Source organism: Sminthopsis crassicaudata, chromosome 3 (assembly GCF_048593235.1).
Source record: "Sminthopsis crassicaudata isolate SCR6 chromosome 3, ASM4859323v1, whole genome shotgun sequence".
NCBI classification, from domain to species: Eukaryota; Metazoa; Chordata; class Mammalia; order Dasyuromorphia; family Dasyuridae; genus Sminthopsis; species Sminthopsis crassicaudata.
Genome location: NC_133619.1, coordinates 87,810,583 through 87,825,611, shown reverse-complemented (window position 1 = coordinate 87,825,611; position 15,029 = coordinate 87,810,583). Strand labels below are relative to the sequence as shown.

General features: G+C 30.8%; 1 protein-coding gene across 8 annotated transcripts in view; it reads left to right on the top strand.

Moving 5' to 3' along the window:
• Positions 1-15,029, top strand: part of DGKH (diacylglycerol kinase eta) — a 210,182-nt gene that overhangs the window by 135,559 nt on the left and 59,594 nt on the right. For all 8 annotated transcript variants that reach the window (XM_074299184.1, XM_074299187.1, XM_074299182.1 and 5 more), the window contains 5 exons: positions 1,544-1,669; positions 3,348-3,450; positions 4,843-5,005; positions 13,931-14,039; positions 14,185-14,324. In XM_074299184.1, the coding sequence (XP_074155285.1) occupies positions 1,544-1,669; positions 3,348-3,450; positions 4,843-5,005; positions 13,931-14,039; positions 14,185-14,324 (641 nt within the window). The remainder of the gene's footprint in view (positions 1-1,543; positions 1,670-3,347; positions 3,451-4,842; positions 5,006-13,930; positions 14,040-14,184; positions 14,325-15,029) is intronic.

Genomic DNA, 15,029 nt, shown 5'->3' with positions numbered 1-15,029 from the left:
AGTAGTAGTATTTGCCCATTTGCTTATGTTTTGATGAAAAAAGCAAGACACTTTTGCACATGTGTTTTCTTTTAGCCTGTTGTGTATTTTTTTTCCTGTGCACGAATGGATTAGCTCTACCTGCTAGCCCTGGAGATTCTGAGGATACCAAAATCCTGAGCAGTGCTTAAAAGTGGTCCTCAAACTTTTTAAATAGGGGGCCAGTTCACTGTCCCTCAGACTGTTGGAGAGCCGGACTAGAGTAAAAACAAAAGCTCACACTCTGTTTCCACGCCTCAGCCCATTTGCCATAATCCAGCGGGCTGCATAAACGTCCTCAGCGGGCTACATGTGGCCCGTGGGCTGTAGTTTGAGAACCCCTGGCCCCGGGTTTTGTGGGAGGTGTTTCTAAGGAATCATTCATATCTGTCTTAGAGGCTGAAGGTTAAAAAAAAAAAAAAGTAGCTTGTAGTTAGCTGCTGCTCCTTATTCCCAGCTAATTCTTATTTAGAAATGTGCCAATTAGTTTAAAATCATCCATTATTAAATATTTACTAATTTTCTGCCATTCTAATTGAACCCCAGGATCAAATGCGAAAACATAAGAAGTATTTTGCATATCTTAAAGAACTAGCTTTGAACCAGCTACCTGTATTTATCTAGCTGTTATCATCTGTTAGAATTTAATAAATAGAAGTGGCCATTTAAAATATTTTTAAAATTTAAGTATTTATCTTTGTTTATCTACCTGTTATTATTTGTTAGAATTTAATAAATAGAAATGACCACTTTAAAGTTTTTTTTAATTTTAAAGTTAAACTAATAAAGTATATGTTCTAGACTGTAAATATAATTTGTTCATTTTCTTACAATTCTTACATTATTGCATTTAAATCAAGCCTTTTTTTGAGAAGAGTAATAAAATAATTTTAGAAAGCTCAACTTTTCATTTTCAATGCTAGTCACTTTACCCCCTATGAGTGTAATACTTTTCTTCATGTGTATATTAGGAGTGCACTATATAATAAATTATATCTACTATTTATCCATATTAAATGATTCTATTTATAAGCACTAATACTATCATGTAGGAAATAATCTACATGATGGCAAAGAATGGACCCTTCTTGCACATATAAAGTAAGACTGTAAAATTCTTTCTTCTTTTTGGCAAGCTATGTGCATATATATTTATGTATACATAAAGATAAATATAACATTGCTTACTGCAGTGTATGGACATAGATATTAATAAAAGACTGGAATTTAGAAAATTATTTTTTGCTAGAAATATTTGGTGCATAGCATACAAAGTACGGATTATGTTTTCATGTCTAAAAACACTATTTATAAAGTCATTGCACTTGATTGATACCTCCTCCTCCTCTTTCTCCTCGTCCTCCTAATCTTTTTCTAGTTCTTCTTTTGGAATGATACTTCTTAATCTAGATAACTTTATTTATAGCATTAATTTTAAAGGGGGATTGATGTGAGTGATTACTAAATGTTGTTTGTTTTATCTGCTTTTATGCTATCTAATTCAATCTTCCCTCTTGCCCCACAGATAGCCATGCCTCATCAGTGGTTAGAAGGCAACTTGCCCGTCAGTGCCAAATGTGCAGTCTGTGATAAGACCTGTGGCAGTGTCCTACGTCTCCAAGACTGGAAGTGCCTTTGGTGTAAAGCTATGGTAGGCATTTCTTTCTGTGGGGTACAATGGTCCTGGATACCTATTTTCATTTTTGTATTTCTCATTGAGTGTTGTTTTCATATTTTCTCATTTTCTCTTTAATTTCTTAAAGTTTGTAAACAAGACAGAGAACCTGGTCATTGCTGAGTTCCCATTTGAGTATGAATTGCTCTTTACTATTTAAAGCCTTTATAAATATGCCTACAATAAATTATAGATCATATGTTTCATGTGAATATAGATTACCCTTTGCATTAAGGAGTTTTTCGTCTATTCCAGTTCTAATATGATAACATATGGTGATATAAAGGTGATCTTGGGTTCTCAAATACCTATGGGTACACAAGTCATGTTATCTGCAATCCTCCTGGAAAAACTTGATCTCCTAAAACAGATTGTAATTGTTGTCAGACAGTTATTCTAAATTTGCAGAAGCCTGTCACTAGAATGTGTACACCAAGTGATGAAGATTTTTTAAATTACAACAATTTTATAAAGTGTATAGAGGCATGAAGGGCTTTTGATCTCTGTGTTATATATCTTTGCTGTATCGAATATTTCCAAATAATCCTAGAATTACAGCCTTCGCTACGACTAGTTGTAGTGATCTTATTTTTTCAAGCTTTCTTTTTAGATTTTAATGATACTTTTGAAATACAAAGTTTGAAGCTAGACTAGTCGTAAAAATTCTATGTAAAGATCAGAATTACTTTAATGTTTATCACAATTTCCCTCAAAATGTCTTTTATTTGTATACTAATTTCTTCCAGTAACCACTATTAATTTTTATTTTTCTATATTTTATACAAACTTGAATGAAAAGGTATAATATTCTAAGTATTTCATACTACAATTGTGACTCTGAGTTGTGGAGTTTCCACATCTATTATTAATTTAAAAGGCTAATTGAGATGTCATATAAATTATTAGAAGTATGTGCTGAATTGAGTATTTTCACTTTTTTTTTCTTTATTGAAATTTAATCTGAAAGTGAGAGCAAAGTGGGGGAGTATTTAAAAAAAAGGACTGATGAAAAAATTTAAAAATCTATTTTTAAAGGTTCCTGCTTTTAGAAGGAGACACATGTACAGACACACACCCTCTTGACCTCAGGGGATTTTGTACATAAACTCTTTTAAACCACATAGGTCTTATGAATTGTTAGCCATTCTATCTATAGACATATCTATAGACATAGACCATATCTAAGGTCTATGTCTAAATAATCTGATTTTTGTCCTTATATAGTGAAATATTACTTCTCTTCTAGCATGCATATCCTAATTTTTATTTGTTTTCTCTTTTGGAAATTTTATGTAGTGATTAGGCAACTTTTTATCTTGCAAATGATAACATTATGACCTTAGGATAAGCATCTCACTTGGCATAAATGTAGTGAATAAATAGAGTGTCTCTTAGTGAAGTTTTAAGGTAAATTAGGGATGAAGGGAGGTTGTTCTTGAATAGCAGATATTGAAAAGGATGCTAATTACCAAATTATTGGTCTTCTTGCAGCTATAACTTGATGTTGCATGGGATGCCTTTGAACTAGAATCTGTTACCAATGGTTAGATCTTTTGTGATGTGCGCTCATCTAATTTTGTAATATATATATTGTTAGTTGTTAGGGAATTGAATATCTTTTACTGGGTATTTATCAAACTTCATTTGTTATTAGGTACACACTGCCTGCAAAGATTTGTTTCCTTATAAATGTCCACTTGACCAATGTAAGGTATCTATCATACCCCCGATTGCACTGAACAGCATAGATTCTGATGGTATGTAATGGTATAATTTATGTGTGTTTTTGACATATAATTATTGTGCATAAGCATGTTTTTGTTTAATCAATGCAATTGGCATTATTGATTACAAAATTAGTTTCTGTCCTTTCTTCTAAACCATTTAAGCAGAATGATAATGTGTAAATTATGAATTGATAGAAACATTAAAATTCTAAAATTCTGTTGCTTTTCTGTGAAATTTTCATAAGTATTATTTGTTCCCTTATTCATTTTAATAGTTAAAATAATAACCAATAATGATTATTGCCTGAAAAGAACTATCGAAAAACCTGACTGCATGATTTTGGAGGTTATTTTTAACTTAAATTAAGAATTTTAAAATTTTAATTTAATTTTTAAGAATAGCACAACTTGTTTCTAAATGCAAAATATAGAACAAGTACCTTCGTTCTTTATAACATGGAGAATAGAAGATACTACTAACTACTTGCGTTAAAGCTTAAACAAATTATATGATTGTATTATTTATATTGTTTTTTTTTTAGTGGAATTGTGAGTATAGGGTACATTTAGTTGAGGAAACTCCCTATATCAATGCAAATCATCAGTTATTGATCCATTTTTAATCATAGAAAATGACTTGCGATGGCCCTTGGAATTATAGGATTTAACCTGGTCACATGGCCAGTATATTTAGAGGTGAAGCTTGAATTCAGGGCTTCCTAATTCTGAGACTTGCTTTCTGTGCTAGGCACTGTGCTGCTTCTATCTTTCTGTCTGTCTATCTATCTATCTATATCTATCTATATATCTATCTCTCTATCAATATATCATCTTTCTATCTGTCTGTCTGTCTGTCTATCTACTTAGATAAGTATATAGACACATAAAAATATTTCTATCTTAGATTATTCATATAAGACATTAGCTATACCATCATCATCATATTATCTGGAATTGATATAGAGCTTTATATTTTTGAAAATGGTTGAAAAAGGGATAAACATAATTTATTAAATAATAGATAAATTCTTGTTAACTAAACTTAAATCTGTATATACATTGTGATTTTAAAAAATCAGTGCTCCTAGAAAAGGTCAATTACGTGTCTAAAAATGCATTTAATTGACCTCTATACAAAATAGTCGTAAAAAGGTATTTTTATCTGTGGTATTTTAAAATCTTTTGCTATTGAACATTAGAATATAAAAAAGTATGTTCTAATTTAACTATATGCAAGCAATAGACATTAACCTACCTTTTAAAATATAACTGGTTTAATTTATGTTGACTTAATTATTTCAAATATTCAAATAATACTCAGCTAATAGTATTTTTATGAATTTAAAATCTCTTTTTTTCTGATTTACTCTTTTTTAAGCAGGAAAGTAATTTTTACTGATTTTGCTATATATGTTTTTGCAGGATTTTGGAAAGCAACAGCTCCACCATGTCGTGCTAGCCCTCTTTTGGTATTTGTCAACTCTAAAAGTGGAGATAATCAGGGAGTAAAGTTTCTCCGTCGATTTAAACAGTTGTTAAATCCGGCTCAGGTGTTTGATTTAATAAATGGAGGACCTCACTTGGGGTAATAAATTATGCATTATTGAGAAATCTTCTTTAAATAAAGCTATAAAATATGAAGTTTAATTTGCCTTCCTAGCTCATACATTTGTTATGAGCAATTTTAGATGCATCTAAAACTAGATATAGATAAATGGTTGATTTTTTTATTTTAAAGAAAATAAATTATAGATGTTTTATTTATGTTGTAGAAATTTATATAACTTAAATTGAAAGTTTTTGGATTTCTCAGAATTTGGCTAATTCTCAAAGAATTCCATTTAGCAATTATATGCAGTAATGTTATATTAGTTTACTTAGTGCTAGAAAAAATTCATTTATTTCTAATTATATAAATCACGTATAGTGTACTATTACAATTTGACTCAGTAGATAATGACATTTTCACAAAAAATCTATTCTAGTACTTCACTGTTGTGTTGTCAAGGTAATCCTGTGGTCCCAAAAGGCTATTAGTAAAAACCAAGCTCTTGTATATTCTGCCATGATGAAAAGATATTGAATAAAATTCTAGCAATAGACTAGCTATTTTCTGAACATCAATCTAGCTAAATATGGAGGGTCTAGCTACTAAGTGATAAGTTTTTGGTCATTATAATTCATGAAACAAAAAAAATTACAAAATGGTCATTCCTACTTCTGAAATGATAGTGGTAGCTTTAAAAAAATGACAGCAGAATATGCTAAGCATCCATTTAGAGACCATTTAGAAACATTAACTTTTCTGTTTTTACTGTAAATGAGAGTACCAAGGTCATAGAGGTTACTTAGGGACGGCTGAGCTGATGTGTTAAACATTTAAATAATAACATTTTTACTACTAAAGGGAAGGATGATTTTCATGAAGTAGCAGAGTTGATTTTATCCTATTACCAAAGCCAAGAATTAAAAAAATTCATGGCAGTTAGTTCTCTTTAAAGTACTTATGATAGAACAATAAAAATACTACCATAATTATGCAAAGATGTGCAGAAGGGAAGATAGTTTAAAAACACACAAAACATATTAGAAGATATGATACAGTGGAAAGAGTGGAAAGAGTGATTTGTAGTGACTGAATGTGAGTTTGAATCTTAGCTGTCATTTGCTTCCTCTGTCACTCTGTGTGCAGTCATTTTTCCTATTTTGGTTTCACTTTCCTTATCTTTAAAAAAAAAGGGAGTAGGCTAGCTGATTTATGTCCATAATTTATGAAGATATTACTCAAGAAAAACACAAGAAGATAATAGACATAAGTCACTAAATAATATTACAAAATGATGAAATAGTTGTAGCTTACTTAGTGGGAAGCAACCATGGATGCAAAAATTCCTAATGTGAAAGTTGTTTCTGAATCAGCTGTTTGTATTGCTATGTCAGAGTGGAGACCAAAATTAATAACAAACTAGAAGGTAAAATTGAGATTTATCATGAATTTAAAATAACTCCAATATGACCAATATAAGCAAACAATTAATAGCTTCAACTTAGCTTACATGAATTTTTCATGCCTTTCAAATGGGAAATTAATAGAGGAACAAAAATCAAAATGCCTAGAACTATTAAATAAAAATTTTCAATATAAATATAAGGCAGTTGGTTTGGGGAGTCCAAGTCGTCAGAGAGACTACTTCAGTCAATAAACAGTTAATATTTTTTAATCAAATAGAGAGATATGACAACTAATAATATCAGTTTAGAATATAAATGTGTTTGAATAAATTATAGAGAATAGGGGAAGTTTATGGTCAGTTTTGCCTTATAGTATTTCCAGATGTAGAAGAGAGAAAAATGAGGTTGTAGAAAACTTTATATGAGACCCAATCATATTAAATCATCTCAAGAGCATTTGAGGATGAAGCTTGGAGAACAACCATAAGGAAAAAATGAAAAAGAGCATTCAATATTTCTAAAACAGGATATTATCTCTATCAATGATACTGGAACTACAAAATTTGAGCTATAATTGAGCTGTTCCCACTATGTCACATGAGGAAGTAAAAAGGAGGTGAAAGAAAGCAAAGATAAGATGAGCAGCTAGAGCAGAATAACTACATACAAGAGAAAGTTTAGATTAGAATTAATATAATTTTAAAGATCTTGTGGAATCAATTATCAAGGTATTTGAGAAAAGGAAAGATGTCATATGATTAGAAAAATCATATCTGTTATTATTACTGAAGTTTTGATGAGATTATTTTATACACATTTTAGTTCAATTCAACAAACATATTAAATGTCTACCATAGGTAAAACACTGTTGAGGCTACTAAGATAAAAAGTAAAGTACTCCATACCTGTAGGTATGTTTACATTCTATTGAATTGAATAGATACAATATACACATAGAAATAAATACAAAATAATGTACAGAAGGAAAGGGAATACTAACAATTGTAGGGTGAAATAAAGTATTTGCATGGGAAGAAGAATTGAGCTTGGAATAAAGCTAGAGAATATCCTTAGTGATGATATGGGAAGTAAACATGGATTTTATAAATGATAATCTATAGTAGGATGTACCTTTCAAGTCACAGATTTGACCAAATGTAAATATGATAGAAAAGGTCATTGTGTTCATTGGTTGTTAGCTACAAAAAAGCATATTTTAATTTGGTATAGAAAAACATCACCTTAAAAACTTTTCTCCAGTGAGGGGTTTCTAATGCATATATTAAGATCATAAAAATTTCCTAGAAGGATAGCTGTAAACTTTAGGTTCAGTGATATCTGCATAACAAAGTTGTTTGGTACTGTCACAGAGAATTTCTAATTCAGAATCCAAATAGAAGAGGAATCCCCTCTCTGTAAGGCTGAACTCACCTACAAACTCCTCTTTGAAAATTTTTATATTGTGTTGATTTGTATCAAGTTCTGGTATATTTCAAAATGAGATCTTTAATCATTCTGACTTTATTATCCACAATGAAAAAACTTCATGGATGAAACATCCCAATTGTTCAGCTTGTTATATACAGTTGGATGCATCAGTTCTAAAAACATTGATACATAAATTTTAGACTGCAGATGGACAATGAACTCAGCCTAGAATTGAATAGGAGGAAAGAACAAACTACATTTTCATTTAGAAAATTGTACAGTGCTCTAGAGAAAAGAATCCTAGATATTATTAGTAATGTTATGATGACAGGGATCCTAAGATTCTTCCTGAAACAGAAACATTTTTAAACATCATTATTCTTCCAGTTATGTTATGTGGCTACAACCCCCTGAGAAATCAAAATGATCGGTAACCCAAAATAGGAGTAGGGTGGAATCTAGGGATCAAGTGCTTATTAAACACCTATTCTATGCCAGAATCTGTGTTAAGTGCTTTATAAATATTATCTAATTTGATCCTCAAAACAATTTTGAAAGCTCCCAATTTTAGAGTTGATGTAACTGGAAAACTGATGTAACTGTGATTCATACAATCAATAAGTGTCTGAAACTAAATTTGAACTTGAATCTTTCTCATTCTAAGACCAGGGCTCCATCCACTCTACTCTACTACTCCACTCTAGTAGTGGTGAGAGAGAGAGTGAGTTTCAGTTGGCAGTAGAATTCTACCAATAATGAGGTACCTACAAAAAGAGATGGGTTTAATCCTGCAAAAGAGATTTATGACCAGAACAAGTCATAGACTTGTCCTATTAGGAGAATGAGGAATACAGACAGCCCTGCTGCAGTAATCTCCAAGTAATGTCAATAGAAGTGGAGAAAAATCTCCTGAACACTGGAGAGAACGTTCTGCAAGCACATCAAATTGTAGCACCTCTAGCAGATTTACCGGAGGTCATGGGCAAAAGTCCTTGCTATAGATGAGTTGTGAACTAACCAGGGGAGAAAATATTCACATTCATTCAAGTATAAAACAGAATAGGATAGTGAATAGGGTACTTGAAAATAAGTAATATAATGGTCAACATACTTAATTAAGGGGCATAATATATATCTATATCTATATATCTATAGATCTATATATCTATAGATCTATAGATATATAGATATAGATATATATATATATATAGAGAGAGAGAGAGAGATCATCTGTTGGAAAGATAACATTAATAAAATTATTTTATTCCTTGTGATCTAGTCTATTCTTTTTTTTTTTTTTTTTTTTTTTTTTTGTTTTTCCTCAATTATATGTCTTTATTTTTATTGACGATTCTAAGAGAAGTTTATGGTAAAGTAAGAGTAATATTAAGAATTGTACAGGTTTATTGTAAACATTGATTGAACTATTTCTTTTTTTTTTTTTATTATATATATATATATATATTTTATAATATTATCCCTTGTATTCATTTTTCCAAATTACCCCCCCTCCCTTATTCCCTCCCCCCGACGACAGGCAATACCATACATTTTACATGTGTTACAATATAGTCTAAGTACAATACATGTGTGTGAATATCATTTTCTTGTTGCACAATAAACATTAGAATCCGAAGGTACATGCAACCTGGGCAGACAGATATTAGTGCTAACAATTTACATTCCCCTCCCAGTGTTTCTTCTCTGGGTGTATCTACCTCTGTCCATCATTGATCAACTGGAAGTGAGTTGGATCTTCTTTATGTTGAAGATTTCCACTTCCATCAGAATACATCCTCATACAGTATCGTTGTTGAAGTATACAGTGATCTTCTGGTTCTGCTCATTTCACTCAGCATCAGTTGATTTAAGTCTCTCCAACCCTCTCTGTATTCCGTGATCTAGTCTATTCTTCCCTGTCACAGAATTCTAATGATTCAGATCAACCTAAAGAGATAGCAGCTTATCAGAAGTAGGATCAGAATTTATTCCCAGTCTATTTCTTGACTATCCCTTATGAAAATAGAATAGTTTTAAGCTATATGTTCACTATTTAATTTTTAAAATCTGAAATTTTGAATCTACTGTAAATGACAATTTGATTAATTTATTAATTTTTCTTCACCTCTAGACTATTAAATCAGACCTATAATTTTAAATTAAGAAGGAAAATATTATTTCACCATATCTTAATCTGTACTGGATGAAATCAATATAATTTGAAATGATGGACCATTTCTACTCAAGCAAACCTCTAGGGATAGAGGATGCATTTACTAGAGATTCTTGTTATATTTACAAAACTATAGAGTACTTTGTTTTGCTCTGTGAATTCCCTAAACAACTGCATTACTCTTACTTCCTTGAACATTAATTTCACTTATAAATATTTATGCCCTTTTTGTTCCTCTTAATTCAGATGCATCTTTGCATTGAGGTCACAGTGACAGGATCTTGAGGTTAGAAAAGACTACCCTTGTCAATCTAATGTATATAACAAATGGTCATCCAACCTCTATTTGAAGATCTCTGGCAAGAGGAACTCTATTGCCTTTTGAAGCAACTAATTTCCTTTCTGGATAGCTATAATTGTTAGGAAGATTTTCCTAATCTTGCCTTCACTGAACCATTTATGATAACTTCTATTAATTAATTAATTATACCACTGTTTAATGTGTAATCCTCCAGTTTTTAGATTTGTCAAATGCTTTGCTAAAATTAGATAAACTATAGCTACATTTCCCTAATCTACTAAACTGGAAATCCTCTTTCTATTGTTAAAAAAAAAAAAAAAAACAAAACAAAACAAAACAAAACAAAACCCACTTCTGTCAGAAAATAAATCAGATAAGCCTGGAATGACCTAATCTCTATGAAGACATACTATGTCTTCTTCCTTTTCCAACTATCTCTAATATTATTTTCTAGAATTTGGTAGGAGTTAAAGTCATACTGGCCTGAAGTCTGCAGGCTCCTTTTTTTGTTTTGTTTTGTTTTTCCAAAGGGAAATATGTAGGTCTTTCTCTAGGCCTGCTGTACCTCAGAAGAGCATAATTTATTTCTTTTCTTGAAATAAAGTTCTTTTTCATATGAAAGCATTTAATTATGGATCACTTGCATATTATAGTATGTTCTTTCAATACTTATGCAGATGTTCTTTCAATACTTATGCAGTATCTACTGCACATGAATTACTGTTCTAAGCCCTGCAAGGATAGAAATACTTAGGAATTAGAATTATTATTAACATATACATATATTAATATACATGTGTGTTTCATGCATTTTCTGTTTGCATTTTTATAAATTGCTTTGTCATTTTCAAATATTTTTATTATCATTTTTTTCACTTTGAGAAGCAGCATGTCTTAGTGAGTAGAGTACCAATCTGAAAGGCAGAAAAACCTAGATTCAGGTTCTTTCAGTGACACATACTGGCAACGTGACCCAGAGCAAGTCACTTAATTTTTAAGTTCTCTAGACAATTCTCTTATGAGAAAAAGAGCACCTACATGTATGACTAGAGGAAATTTCCTCATATTTTAAATTAAGTCTTATAACAGTGAAATCACAAATTACTTCTTATCTCTGTTCAAATAATTTCATGACTGTATAGAATTTGCCTGGCTTTTTACCTTTTAAATAAAAGTATTAAATTAAATTAAAATTAAGTATTAATGCAGTAGTTTTTACTTACTAAATACCCAGTTTTTGATAATATTTCTCCCCTAAAAGGAAGATTTATTAGCTAAGCAAAATTGCTCAAAAACCTAAGATTTTCATGCAGCATTTTTCTTATTTTTTGAGTTTGAATGGAACATTCCAATTTCTTTTTATTGGCATATGTTATTGCATTTTCAAAAAAAAAAATTAAAACCAGTTTCAAGACATAATCATTAGTTTTCATGAGATTATTTTCATGAGATAGTGCCTTGATGGAGGCAATAATTAAACTTTGACATCTTTGTGATATTCTTAATTTCTCATTTTTCAGAGTAATATTTTCCATATTCTCAATAAAAATGTCAATACTTTGGCATAGTCTAGTGATAGCAAATAATTTTCATACCTCTTCTAGAATTGGATGTGATTTTTGTTGTTGTTGTTGTTGTTATTGAATATACCTCCAAAACAAAATGATTCTTAACATTTCCAAATTACTCTGAAGCCATTTTTTTCTATTGAGGCAAGTATAAACATAAGTATAAACTTATTTCCTAAGTGAAACTATAAACTATTTTAAATGATATGCCATCTTTGTAAAGTATTGTCTTAATATAGGATCTTGGAGCACCTGATTAATAGATAGATAGTTATTACCTTCTTTCAGTGTAATTAAAATACAGTATTCTGTACATTTTGAGCTGACTACATATTTTGTTTCTCTTCATCATTTAATTTTAGTGTTCCTATGCACTGTTTCCAGCATAAGTTCTGCAGATAACCTTAAAAGCTCTGCCATTATATCAATAGTAAAAATACTTGATTTACTATCATCCATGTGCTGCAATTGTATATTTATTTATTTTCTCCGGCATGGCCAAAATAATCCTTCATCATCTATTTTTCCTGATTATGTACTTAATGTGTGTTATTGCTTAAAATGTCAAAATTCATATATGCATAATCTTTTCTTTAGAAAAAAAGTTTTAGAAGCCTCAGAAGATAAAAACATATATATATATGTATGTATGTATATATATATATATATATATATATATATATATATATATATATATATATATATATATATATATATATATATATGGTGTTTTTTTCAGAAGTAATCACAGATGATGAAATGTTATTTGAAATATGAATTTGTACCTTCTATCTGAGTACATTCATGGCCATGGAAACTACTGATTAACCTAGATTACTGTACCCATTATACTTCAGATTTTTTTTTCATTAGACTCTTGTAGTAGCCCCTAACCAGTTTTTCTGCCTCCTGTCCTTCTGTAACCAATTCTTACACTGTTGTTGATATTTTGTGCCAATCTGATGACTTCATGCTGCAATTTTAAAACTTTAGATAATCTTTCATTGCCTATTACATAAAATATGTAAACTCTTGACTCTCCATTGATGGTTTGGGGCAAAAATTTCTCTAGGAAAGTTTATCAACTTAACAAGGTACACCAGTGGCACCAGAGGATTCATCTATAGGCTCCAATATACTGGGAATGGAAAAATGAAATAATGAAAATGATAGCAGAATTAAAATGGGGAAAAAGAGAAAAGAAAACAATGTATGTGATAGAAAATAATTGACTAATGCTAATAATAGATATACTGGGTCTCATTTGATACCTAACTGTCTACAAAAAATATTAGCTCAGTGGTTCTTAACCCTTTTGGTGCCATGAACCCCTTTGGCAGTCTGGTGAAGTCTGGTGAAGCCTTTGGACCCCTTCTCAGAAAAAATATTTTTAAATTTATGTGTGCATGTATGTATATAAAATCAAATACCTGGTATTTCAAGGAATACAATTATAGTGCATATCAGATATCATGATATTTTGTAAAAAAAAAAAAAAAAAAAAAAAAAAAGATAACTGACTCTAGATTAAGAAACTGTGATCTAAAACAGAGCTTTTAAAACTTTTTCCACTCACAACCCCATTTTGCCCAAAAATGTTTTACATGATCACAGATCTATAGGTATATAAAATAGGTATACAAATCAAACATTTACTAATAATAAATCATAATTTTGTGACCCTCCCCTTTCAGTTATGAGACCCCATATGGGGTTGCAAACTATAATTTAAGAAGCTGGAGTCTAAAATATAATATCAATAACCAAGATATTATTTTGTTTCTGAAATATAAAATGTTATTTTCATAACTTTTGTATTCTATCCTGATACCCCTTTTCTTTATATGATTACTCATTTTTCTCTTCTAATTCCATCTCTCCTATTTATATATTCCTTTATTGTCTTCTAAAAAAGGCATAGGGATATGCAAAACTGAATTAGAATTATTCATAAGTTTGCCCAGAAAATTACCTATAATTAAACTGAAATAATTGTGTTTTTACTGATGAAAACAGTCCACTTGGGGAAATGTTAGACATTTCACTGAACTAGTTAACTTACTAAAATGAAACAATTTTCCCCTTCAGCTTACGATTATTTCAGAAGTTTGACAACTTCCGGATTCTTGTATGTGGAGGAGATGGAAGCGTTGGTTGGGTTTTGTCGGAAATTGATAAACTCAGCTTGCACAAACAGGCAAGTATGTGTGCCTGTCTTTTGCCAATTCTTATCAATTTTCTATTACTGTGTTAAGTAGTTACACAAACAGCATCTAGAAAAATGAAGGGTTTTCAGTCCCCAGACTCTAAATTAAAAGCTTCTCAAATGTGTTTTATTTCAGTGTCAGCTGGGAGTCCTACCCTTAGGTACAGGAAATGACCTTGCTCGGGTTCTTGGCTGGGGTGGTTCATGCGATGACGATACCCAGCTACCACAGATATTGGAGAAGTTGGAACGAGCCAGTACAAAAATGCTTGACAGGTAAAGGGGACTTTTTAGCATAAGGGCACTTTGAGAACATTTCTTTGGAAGCTTTGTTTTTTGTTTTTAATATAAGAAAATAAATCAAATGAATGAAGTAATCTGTTGAAACCATTGCTTTAATTGAAGAAAATCTGTATGTAACTGTTTGGCTTTCCTAATCTAGGGATTTGACCTTATGCTTAAATTGGCTTATAAATCAGGGCTGTTTTGCTTGTGGGAAGCATGAATCCATAGGTATAAAGTTGGAAGAGACTTTAGAAGCCAATGAGTTTAAGCCTTTTCTTTTCCAGATGAGAAAACTGAGGCCCAAGAACAAGGTGAGCTAGGAACCCAAGTCTTCCTAACTCCAAATCCCTCGTACTGTGCCCTACTACCCCTGATAACTCCTGATCAAACTAATAAAAATTAGATTCTGAAAATGATAAAACTAAGATTTGGTCCTTGATCCTCAGTAAATCAAGTTATTTAGCATTTACTAAAGGATCACAGGGTGATTACTAAATGTAGAAGATCCTTCAAAGATCACTTAATCCAATCCTCACATTTTACAGATAAGGAAAGTGAGACTTACTTTGTATATAGATGCAGAGTTATACAAAAATGAAAAACACAATTCTCAGGGAACCTAAAATCTAGAGGGCAGATATAATATATACAGAAATTAGTGTAATGACAATATCTCATGATGATGTGGATCTTTAA